Source organism: Amblyomma maculatum, chromosome 4 (genome assembly GCF_055883805.1).
Source record: "Amblyomma maculatum isolate TAMU_Amacu chromosome 4, ASM5588380v1, whole genome shotgun sequence".
NCBI lineage: Eukaryota > Metazoa > Arthropoda > Arachnida > Ixodida > Ixodidae > Amblyomma > Amblyomma maculatum.
The window spans coordinates 3,091,856-3,104,169 of NC_139347.1; the positions used below are offsets into that span (position 1 = coordinate 3,091,856).

The window sequence follows — 12,314 nt, forward strand, 5'->3', positions numbered from 1 at the left end:
GATCGTGAGTCTATTATGTCGTGTTTCCCTACGCACGAGGTTAAGGAAATGGTTCTTAGGTTTTCCAATTTTGGGGGTTTACCCGGTTCTGGTATTAGGATTACGTTTGCCGCTTTCCATTGCGGGGGTAGCTCTCCTTTGGTCTAGATTTCCTACATGTATTCCGTTAGGGCACTTATGGAGTCATTATCTAGGTTCCTCAGGCTTTTTTTGGTAACCCCGTCGGTTCCTGGGGCTGATTTGACTTTAAGTTCTAAAAGTTCCGCTCTGAACTCTGTTTCGGTAGTATGCGCGTCACGTTCCTCCTTAGCGGCTCCACTGTAATCTGGGAGGGCAAGCCTATTGGTTTCCCCCATGTACATGTTAGCTACTTTGTCCAGAAACTCCTCGTCCATACCCTCGAAAGCATGTCTGGTTTTCGATAGTCTGATTCCTTATTGGGTTTGTGAATTAGTTGGGTCTAGCAGGTGCCTCAAAGACCCCACGTCTTGGAGAGGCTTATTCCCTTTTCCATATCGTCGCATCGGCTACACCAATTTTGTTAACAAAGTTTGATCGCGTAATTCTCGAGCTCCCTATAGAGTCTCGCCACGGCCGCTCAATGGAGGCGCACTTGGTGCGGCCCGTCGCGTCGCGCCTCAATGGCTGGGGAAGCGCGTATTGGGAGAAGTTACAGTTTCCGCCGTCATTCTCCGCGGGGGCGCCACCACTCCAGGACAAGGCGCCGCCGGCACGGACGAGCAGACGACTCGGAAGGAGTGCGCTGGCTGGGTTGGCGTGTGTTATCGTTTTGACTACTCAGCATAACCGCGTGGTTCTGATAGTTCTGCATGTGTGCCATCGGTGCCTGTGTCAACAGCGTCCTAAGTGTATGCAGCACCATTCCAGGCAACTGCTGTGTGCCGCTGTGCACCACGAAAGCAAGAAAAGATCGGTTACCATGAGTTCCCGTGCGATTCACAACATCGAGCAGCATGGTCGAAAAACATATCTCGGGAGGGCTAGGATGGAAAAGGAAGCCGGTGAGAGCCGAGTGAGAAGTCACTGGTATACTCACTACACTTCACAGATGACGATTACAGGAAGAACATAAAACTGAGGATCCTGCTTCTTTCAGCTGTCCCCTCCGTGTTCCCGAACTGCCCACATTACAAGTTCAGTTACTCACGCGGGCTGATGTTGAGCCAAACAACGTTGAAAAAGTTAATGTGCGCAGGTCAATAGCTTTATTTTCCCCACTTGTTATAGCTACACTTCATTTCCTCCTGGACAACCCCCCGTGTCATCCTGAAGCATGTGTGTTTCAAGATAGCTGCGCCACGATCACTTTTATGACGATGATATCAAAATGGTATGCCTTGCCCAACATCGCATAAGTGAAGCCATGGAGACCCCAAGAGGAGCCGCTCTATTTGTCAGATGACGAGCGACTCTCTTGTTTAGAGTAGGACTTTGCCATATCGAAGACATTCAGGTCCAAGGAGGCACGTCGAAGCAAAGGCTAACCAAACAAACGTACGAAGCAACAATCATGACAATCAGATCCACAGTGGCGCAAATTATGTACCTTCTTGATCACATCAAGTATCTTACAACAATGTCTTCTGTTCTGTGTGCCTTACTAGTGCATTGCATTTAACCGAATCTTATTTTCAGCTTCCGATACGCCCTAAAGCAGGCTCTGAAAGCGGGTTTATAGTATTGCTTTTTAGCAGCCTAAGGCAATTCAAAGGCGGGAACGACAAAGTTGACGCAAGGGCTGCAGTTTTCACCTCGGAGAAAATACTGAAGGTACCACTAGCGAAACAATATTACATCGACTGATGTCATACACATTTTGCCATGCTTTGCGCAGGTTGGCATCTTGCAAGCATTAGTCTGCAAATGCACCTATCAACAATAGGCAGCTATAAAACTTGGCATTCGTGATTATGAAAGTCGTACCTTGCCAACTGCCATATCACGTCTGCTGCGAGTGAATTTTCGAGTCAGCTTGGATTCATTCATGTGTGGTGTGAACCAGCAGCTGACATAGAGTTAGCACCGATTGCATTCTTGGCTGGTTACCTTGTACGTCCATTTGAAGAGAAAGTATTAATGGTTTTACAGAATCTCACGAAACATTTTTATTTGTTCTGTTTTCAGTGCCTGCCCGTGTTTTCATTATTTATATATTATCAAAGTTTAAATAACTTCTAGTGCTTACTTTAGAGTGTCAATAATATTATTTTATTAGTTCCCATCCATTTATTAACTTCGCGCCTTGTGATTCCTGCAAAACCCTGGACTTATCAAAATTCTTGATGATGGACGCCTAAGGTATCTGAAAATCACCATGCATCTTTGTTAGCAAGGTGATGAAGTGCCCGCAGGTCATAAGCAGCAGCAAGCTATGCAACATGTTAATTTCATCCCTTCTTCCCTATTTTGTGCAATTTCCGGAGTTGATTTGCGAGAGAGAAGACCACAGTCACACTAAAGACCTAACCAAACTAATGCGACTACTGCTGACCAACTGGACAGGCAACATCAATCAGACAGTGGAAAAAATCACGCTTGCACATAAACCTTTTTCGAGAAAAGTTCTTCGCTTGTAAAATAAGCTTGCGTGTCTTCTGTGCATCACGCGGCTTCATAATCGAACGAGAAAAAAATTGCCCAAGCCTGCGGGCGTGTCGTTAAACTGGCTGTCTTGTGTTGTTTATTTTGCAACAGTTTGTGTTAACTAGTATGTTTTGGTGGTGGTACCCACTGGAATATTATTTCCAGTGAAAACGGAGGAACAAGCTGAAAAATATTTACCCCTCATGTAATACCCCTTAAATGGGCCTTTGAGGATTCAATAAATAAATAAATAAAAAATAAAAATAAATAATGTTGAACGCTACGTCCTGAATTGTAAAAGTACACGCTCAATAAATGGCCCCAAACCATGTCCCGATTTCAAGATTGCAATATCTGATACGTTATTACAGTGGTTGAAACGCAACTAAATGGGTGCGCACTCAGCGAAGCACACGACTGCCTCGTTCTCGTTGTAAACGGAAGACCACGAATGACTTGGAAAAGCCTAGTGATGATGACTTGCCGCTATCACCTTATCAATAGCAAATTTGCACATAGCATCACATACTGTGTGAAACGCCGCTCATAATCCTAAATTTCAGCAAGCGCCGACCACGCGGACGCCGAAACGAAAGCACAGCCACGGCCGCTGCGCGCAGCTCTCCGCCCGGACTCGTCCCGGAGCGGTGGCGCCGCAGCGGTGGCGATAAGAACTAGGCGCAATACGGCTCTTCTGGGCGACGCGACGGGCCGCACCCAAGTGCGCCTCCATTGAGCGGCCGTGGTCTCGCAAGTCTCCTTTTGAGGTTGCGATTCCACTTTTGCTTTTTTAGCCTGCATTCCATGCTATATTTAGCCTCCCACATGTGCAGTATTTGCTATCGGCTCTTTCTGGACCGTATTCCCCTTCGAGCGCTTTCGTTGCCTCTTCAACATGTCGCTTGAGGTTTTTTGTTCATTCTTCTATGTTCGTGATTTTTGCTATGGAGTCCCTTTCTCGTATCTCTCTGAATTTCTCCCATTCCGTTTCACCCGACGCGTTCTGACCCCCTTTTTGAGGACCGAAGCTAAGATAAAGTGGTCGCTGCCAAAATTTTTGCTCCGAGTTATACCAATTTAGGTTTGTCACGTTTTTTGTAAAGGTTATGTCTGGGGAGGTATCTGCACATACCCTATCGTCTTGTGAATTAATGACCGGTTGTGACGGTACATCGCGCGCTCCTTGTCGAACGCAACCAGCATTTCATTGAGAGCATTAAAGTTCACCTGCATTCTATAACTCAACTAAAGAAAAGGAAAGGCGCAGTATCTCGTATTTCCGGAATCCTGATATCATTCTCACTGTAGACAATAGGAATAATGAAGAGCATTTCACAACCCGGGATGTGGCGCAGTGGTAAAGCGCTGGGCTGGGGATCCAAGGGATGGAGGTTCGATCCCCTGTGGAAGACAAGGTTTAAAAATTTAAAGTATCGATTCAATGGTGTATAAGACTTCTGGTCGGTCGTTTGGAATTTGGCGACTGGCAACGTCACTTCTCTATCGACCAATCAGGTGCGCCGCTCGCGCGGACAGCTTTTGTCGACGAGAGTATGAGCCATTAAAGGCTTTCGCCTTAATAGATGATTTTCTGGAATAGTTCACTGAAGCCCCTGGCATGTATGGGGCCAAAGTCAATGCCCGGTCCCTCAGTCTTTTTTCGGGAGAGCCATTTAGTGCGAAATAGAAGCACTGAGAGCAGACGACGCTGTTAAATCAAGATGAGAACTTCGCTCTTGCTGAGAACACACTGCTGGGTCGCCAAGCCACAGGAGACTCCCAGGAAATGATTGATGGTCGCCCCTAGGATGGTTGATTGCCATAGCGTGCGATAATTGTATCGACATGTCATCTTCCCAGAATCGGTTCAGCCACTTCGACCTGCCGCAAGCACGGCATGTGTCGTGTCAAGCCGACACCACCGAGATTTTAACACGGCCTTTGCATCACCTTCTCTCCGATCAGCGAACGTCATGACAAGCGGATGAGCGATAAAGGATTAGCCACTGAATCTGCGCGTACAGGCTTGGGTAAAATGGCGAGATGACATCATGTGACTCGACGCAGATTCGCGCTCGCACCTTCATTTGCTGGTACTTTATCGCCATCCGCCTGTCGTGATGTAGGCTGCTGGGGAGCGCAGGCCTTGCCAAGATCTCGGTGGCGACGGTCAAGCCCATCCATAGCAGAAAGACCAACCAATAATAAGCATTGCTAATGCAGCTGCACGACTGTGTCTGCGTGGCCAAACTTCTCTGACTCGAAGCACGAGGGTCTGCAGGTGTCGATTCTCGACAGCCTCCAGTTTGAATTTACAATTATGAAATTCTGCCTATCGGCCATGTCCAATGGTTACGTGACATCGCGTGACCATGCGAACTCCTACGAATTATCAATGGCCGGCCTTTTCAGCTCCCGGGAGCAGCGTTTTCATTTCAGAAAACTTAGGGCGACATTCAGGGGACTAAAAGAGATGTCTGTATGGTGGTCCCTATAAAGCCTCCTGCTTTTTCGCTTGCGTTTGGCTTGAACCTGGCCTGTAACGAGAAACGTTCGGTTTGAGATGTAACGGTTAGTGTTCATCAGACCGTCCTAAATGTCATCATGGCAGTAATTCTGAGAAAGTGATTTATTTTCGTGACAGGGAAAAGGGAAGGGCTAAAGCGAACAATGCATAGTCATGCTAGGCGCGCTCTCTTTTCACGTATTCAATACTCCCTTCTCAGTACATATATCACTATAAATAGGTGTCTTTGACTTGGCAACAGTGGGAAAGCATAAATTATCACGCCTTAATATGTCGTGGTGAATGACATGCTGGTGTTTATAGTACTGCATAGAATTCGCCCAGTTGCGAGCCTTATTCTCTAACAATAGACGTTAATTTCAAAAATGATACTGAGTTGAGGTGAATAACTACCATAATAACAAAAATAAGAAAAAAAAAGAGTTCTGCCTAATGCAGAATTTTAAAACAGAATTCGGGATGCTGTCCGCATGTGCCTGTAGGAAGACACCCGTTCCTCTTTTGGGGACCTAGCAAAAATTGACACTCGAATAGAAGCTTCGAAAAGGGAGGCGCTGATTTGATTCCACGTGACTTCATAGAGAACGGGAAGGTTGGCGCCCAGAGACCAACGTTTAGGTTGGTTAGAACAGCTGAGCCAGAACGGCGACGGCACATAGGGCTAGTTGCACCAATGCCTCGTTGGACCACAGCTGTGGTCCGCTGCTTGTGTATGTGATACGACCATCAATCATTGGCATCAGGGGAGACCGCTTCCTCAAATACTGGCGTAATATGATGTCGTCGGATACATCTGAGAAAAAAGAAAGAGAAAAAAAGCCAGGAGCTCTTTTTTTGCAGTCTGCTTCAAGAAAACACAGCAGCAAATATTTTGGTGAGCTGATACCGAAAATTTAATTTTTGTTGGTCATAAAATTACACACTAATTTACCAGTTCTTAGAACATTTTGTCTTCCATGCATCCTTACAGGTGGCGTACCAATCCCAAGCAGCTGTGCTAAGTGATGCCGGAAGTTTTATGTCTATTGAACGAAACCCAAATATATTGTTAAACTAAAATGTGATTTTGAAAGTGCGGAAAAAGGCAGAACTATACTTTTACCCAGATTCCTGTATTTCGGCAACAGAGAAAATTACAAGCGCACATGCAACCACCGCAACTGATAGCACTTGCTAAACAACAGAACGCTTAAGATACTGACTGCATGATGCAACAATTTAAAATAAAATGTAAATACCTCAGAAAGAGTAAAAGTAATTTAGTGAGGTGCACCGGCAGCTGCTAAAGCATTTTGGTTTAACAGTAGTAACAGCTTAAGAACAACTTGCACGTATGTAAATTTACAGAGCCCTCTTTTTAGTTATCCACACACACTCCTTCCTCGACTAGCAAGCAGTCGCAGCAGACAGGCTGGTACATTCCATAGCTCTAAGTCTGCTTTTACTCTTCCTTCCCCGGTGTCCCCTCTTCGGATGTTTCACGCACAGCCAGCCTCACTTAGCTGATTTCTCGCACTTCGTATACCTTCCATCAGAACTACTTTCAATCGCACATTCTTCATACGCCTCTCCTGGTGCAGTAACAGGACTCCTTTTAGGCCCTTCGGTAACACCTTCCAACTCTCTTCTGTGCCCTCCTGCCAATGTAGCCATCATACGGCACGTTACAATGGCAATTACCCTCAGATGACGTCGAATATTACTATACCATTGCTATCATGTTACTATTAGTGCACCCACAGGTGCCTCTGAAAGTATTATTACTGCTGCTACTACTAAAGCGATGTGAAACCTAGAAAATTGGCTTGCCTCAGCTATCGATGAAAAAGAAGGGAAATATAATGATAAGAGGTATACAGACACAAAGTGCGAAGAAAAAAACAACAATTTTAACGTGAAAGCCTTTAATTGTTATGTTTCAAGGTCGCGTTCAGTGGTGCAGAAAAGAAGTGAATAAGACGAAAAATAAGCAAATCGTTTCCACTCCAAGACTTGATCTAGCAAACTTTGCGCCCAAAACGAGCGCACTAATCAATGCTTTATGCTGACTTTCTGAGAACGAGCCTATAATAATTAACTATCTTTTCCAGCATAATGACTCCGGAAGACGTGACGGAAAAGACAACAGCGGCGCTGTGGAGGAGGAGGGAGCCAAACACCCGACGTTTCGGCGGTAATTTTATAAGACTCACTACCACATGGTACGTGATTGCTGCTGTACTAGCATAAATGTAGTTTTATACATTTTCTGTTCTAGGGAAGCTTAATTAGAGGAACCGGTGCTGATTGCCGGGAGGATACTCAACTTGTTTCAATCTTGTACCCGCGTGGAACCCGTGTGAAGTCGTAGCGGTCTCCGCCGTACGCAAGAAACCGGGACATAGCCAGCGTGTACCACTGGATCCAGATAACGCGCTCGAAAGTGGGCGTCCGGCAAGACGTGCAGAGTACCACCAGGTTACTTATGCGGCTCTCGTTATTAGTGGTACGTGGATTGACCTCAAATCTGATGCCTGCGAATTGGTGCACAAGCAGCAGAATGATAAGGATGCACACTTGATGATAAGCGGGGGCTCTTTGTGGACGACAAATTAAACCTATGCATCTACAAGAGAATTGTGACGTGCAACGACCCCTCTAAAACTGAATCAAATGTATGCCTCTCTGTATCATTGGTAATCTGGAATATCACCTAAGCCCGGTGGGAAGCGTGAACACATTTAGAACGGCAGAATGATAGTCTGTTGATAAAGCTGTTCTTTCTAAAAAACAAAAAGTAATCACACGATGATAGAATATGCTCGCGATTTTTCAATTTCACTCTTGCTTTATAGAGTCAAACAGTAACTTAGATCAAAACATTGCTTCCAGTTACTAAAGGCACTCTTCAGATTTATCTATAGTGTATCTGTCGACGCGGTAGAAAGAGAAGCTGCTATGCACCCTGCAAGAGATCTTTTAAACGCCTTCCCAATCGCGGCTCCCATTTTTCTATGAGAGCAGCCTTAAGTGCAATTGAAGACAATTGCTTTATTAGCATAGCAATAGAAGAATACAAAGAACAGAAAAGAGCTGCAGTGCACGCCGGTTCTTTCTCTGGTATTTTCTTTTTTGCCTTCATTAAAACGAGATATTTGTTAAATTGCCGAGCTAAATTATTAAAACGAAGCATCGCTTAACAAAACTTTTCAGGCTCTCGATGAAGAAAATGGACAAGCTAAGCTCCATGGAGTCAAAATTTATCAGCTCTTTCCAATTGTATTTGCTTTTTTTCTCACTTTTAATGTTACGACGCAAAATAACCTGGGAAACTCAGCAGTGTCTGATCATTTTTGGATAGTTTTAAAACCTACACACGAACTAGTGTTATTGAAAATTCTTGATAGGAATTTTACCTATCCTACTGATAGGTAATTCCTACTGATAGGGAATTCCTACTGATAGGAATTTTCAGGGCGAGATCACAGGGCTAATTACGCCAATACCCCCCCCCCCCTCCTCGCCTCCCTTCCCTTCCCCCCATTGGGCGAGAAGCTCCAAAAAACGCAAATCACGACGATGTAAACCTACCAGCATGAGCTTCGGTGAAGAGCCGGTCCTGCATCACTACTTTCTTGAAAACATAAAGTAAATGCAAGCAAAAACACAGTCAGGCCCACTCGTAGCCCGGCATAAAGGGAAGCTCACGCGAAAAGCGGACTCGTCGCTCCGCGAATAAATGGCCGCTGCCACCAAGGGATGTAGATGCAGCGCCTATGTAGTCATGACGTCGCGACGTTTGTCATGTAACCATAGCCTAGTAACGTTAGAAAGAGTTGTCCGCTATCTACTGGCTTTTCCTGCCTGCTGGCAGCTTTCAAGCTATCCTATTTAAGCGGTTTAGGATCCTATTGTACCTGCAGCTTAGTACGCGGGACGACAGCTAGAAGCGTAACTCGCTGGTGTGTGTTGAAAAGCGAAGATTAGCAACAAAATACAAGCGAGAGAAGCCGAGTAAGGAGTTGATTTTTAACTTGTTCAAGTAAATAAAACCTCTCCCGTAAGAAGAATATGTACAGTCACCGAATTTAACAGCTTATTGAAGCTCGAAAGTAACTAAAATGACAGTTGAACTGTTGCTTGACCTTCTCCCTCAGTGCAGCAATACCTTCGTCGCAACAATAGCTAAGGCGGTTTCATGCGAGTTTTCGCCGAAACAACACGAAAAAAACACTGCTGCTGTGACATCTGAACATGGTCATTGTCTCTTTTCATCATTTTTATCCGATAACAGAGAGAACATGGACGCATATAGAGTGCTCATTATGTTAATCGATGCTATTGGGCATGGGCCTTAAGCAAGAGGTTTGCGCGTCAAACCTTTCTGTGCCAAATAGGAGCGTCTGAAGTTTTTGCTTGTTTTTCTTTTTCAGACAGCAATGACCGCGAGTTGCCCTGAAACTCAGGGGCACCCCTGAAAACGCCAAGACGTAGCCTGATGTCAGTCATTTTTCCTTTAGCTTGTAGTATGGACGAGTATGAAATACGATGCCCTTCCGCAAGCAAATTTAGCAGACACGTAAGCTTAGCCTTAAAGGTGGAGCTTACGAGTCTGCCAAGAAAGCCTACCACACAACCGCGTTGCTGGTTCCCGTCGTGCGCTCTCCCTGCTGATCGTAAATTGTCTTCGGTCCTATGTTAATCTATTTCTCAATTATCTCCTAACGAGCCCCGCCTCAGTGGCCTTGCAGTGGCGGCGCTCGACTGCTGTACCCAAGGATACGGCCTCGAATCCTCACTACGGCTGCCACATTTGTATGGAGGCCACAGGCAAAGCACCCGTCTGCTGTGCGATGTCATTGCGCGTCAAAGAACCGCAGCTGGTCCAATTTTTCGAGGCCTCCACTCATAGCCTGAGTCATCTTGGTACGTTCAACTCTTAAATATGCACAATTATGCTTATGTCTAACTGGTTGCTTTATTACCTCACACATACTCATTTGGAATACGCTTGCAAGCTGCTGCACTTAAAAGACCACCAGAAATAGATATAAAGGTCACGTTAACCAAAGCGTGCAAACGTGTCTACGTGACGTAGGTGTAGGCTACAGGATGTAAGGTTCTAGGGTTATGTTCCTACCTCGTAGGAGTCACGTCACGTGGTCTCGAGGCACCGTCGACCAATCAGTGCTGGCCTTGCCACCTGCCATAGACCAACTGGCTGAGCAATGCTTGCGATTATTTGGGCGCAGCAGCGGTGCCGGGCTTTCTACAGAACGGGAGTTTTTGCGCTATTGCATTAAAAGTACAATGCGTGTTTGTTTACGGCACGATTCTTCTTTTTTCCGTATTATTACTTGATGCTTGAGTTTGTGCTGGCCATAATGTCTGCATACCCGCACTTACCCGAGACCTGCAGAAACTTGGATTGCGGCGGACTGGGGTCAACCGAGTGCTCTATCATGCTCTGCAGCGTATCCCCTCTCATGGTGATGAACACGTAGTAGTCATTGCGCGGGTACATTCGAAAGACATCGACAAGGCGCAGTTCCCCTGCGAAAGGCCAAGCACAGAAGATTGAATTGCATTCAGCGCCCTTCTTTCGTATTGTAAGGAATTTGTAGCACCTTGTGTTCCTGCGTGCGCGAGAGGCTGCCAATTTTCTCGTCGGTGATCGTTTTGCGTTTTTTGATTTTCCAAACTATTGATCAGTACTGAAATTTTGTTTAATGAAAACCTAGTTCAAGTGTGCCAACGAGTGCCATGGAGCATAGGTTTTAACAAGGGAGTTCCGATTCAAACTTCTTCCAAACGGAAAGGAATACAAAAAGCTACGGAATCGTGCGCGAATAGTAAAGCTTAGCTACCGAATCTTATATGAATGAAATAGAGGTACAACCGAATTCAATATTTATGGTAAAAATCTATACATAGGTTTAAGTTCGTACAAAACCAGCAATAGTCGGAAACATTTAAGTGCCAGTGACGGCGCTCTGTAAGGTGCTAGCTGGTGCAGTAAAACCTGACGAAATGTTGTGTACTGACGTTAAAGGATGTGACAATACCACCAACATAACACCAATTAGATGCTGCTGCTGGAATTCAGTAATTTAATTGAGTAAGAGCCACATCTCAGGCAGTCAGACTGCGACAGAAAGTATAAACCTTAGGCTGTGAGGTCGGCCACAAAGCAAAATTGTAAAACTTGCCAATAAGCTACCGTGTCATTCCCTTCTAGAGACTGTGCATTAGAACGCTGCATCCTTCGAATACACTCAAAATGCGCCACAAATAGCATGCTCTACTGCTTCGGGAGCAATATACAAAGTTGTAGCTATATTTGGCATGTATAAAAATGTACGAAAATGCACCAGAAGTCTAATTAGAGATGTTGTAAAAATAAATATCTACCAAGCATTCTCACATTTGTCTGTAAAGAAAAAAAGGTCTCATAAAGGTAAAATAGATGGATGTTTATTGAATGGAAAGGCAGAGAGGTCAACCGAAAAACTGAGCATCTGGCTTGTAATCTGCGCCAGGTGAGGAGTAAAAGTGAAGAGGGTCGTGACGGGTGACGATGCAATGAGAATAGGTGACAAATATACAGGCACAGCATTTTGTCTTACAAGAGGAAGTTCAGTCAGGTATGCCTCAGGAAACGACAAAGGGCCAGGGTTGCCTGTAGAGTTTATCACTTACCAGGCCAAGCGCCCAGTAGTAACTCCCCTGAGAGTTTGCTGCTGTCCAAACGCTTCAAGGAAGTAGCTGGCATTATCCTTTCGCACACATACACTGCACACATCACAACTATATGCTCCACGGTCTCTCTAATGCCACAAGTTGAACATTCCAAGAAGTCCGCCTGTACAATTAAATGCAAGTATTTGCTCACGAAAGCCACGTTTAAACTGAGTATATAGATCAACCATGCGTGATGGCGCAGAATTCCACGCGGAGCAGAAAGCAATAATGTCCGATCTAGTCCTCTGAGACGAATGTTTCGGGTGCCAGGTTGAGACAGTAAGCCGCCGTGGCGCTCATCATACATTTCGAAAGAAGATACGTGGTATCTGCTCTAGAAAAAAAAATGCGCAACTGTTTGGAGGCGACTGCAGAGGACGTGCTTTGCTTCAGCCTTTACCTTCTCATTTCCATCGAGCCCGCTGTGTTCAGGGATCAGTTTAAATATCATCCTGTGACCTTA

At 45.3% G+C, this 12,314-nt stretch overlaps 1 protein-coding gene across 1 annotated transcript in view; it reads right to left on the bottom strand.

Annotated features, from left to right (window-relative positions):
- Positions 1-5,218: 5,218 nt before the first annotated feature.
- Positions 5,219-12,314, bottom strand: part of LOC146190216 (snake venom 5'-nucleotidase-like) — a 34,465-nt gene continuing 27,369 nt past the window's right edge. Inside the window, exons 4-6 of the mRNA XM_084600682.1 lie at positions 10,517-10,663; positions 7,438-7,644; positions 5,219-5,924 (exon numbers count right to left, since the gene is read on the bottom strand). Coding sequence (XP_084456808.1) covers positions 5,755-5,924; positions 7,438-7,644; positions 10,517-10,663 — 524 coding nt within the window. The 3' untranslated portion in view covers positions 5,219-5,754. The remainder of the gene's footprint in view (positions 5,925-7,437; positions 7,645-10,516; positions 10,664-12,314) is intronic.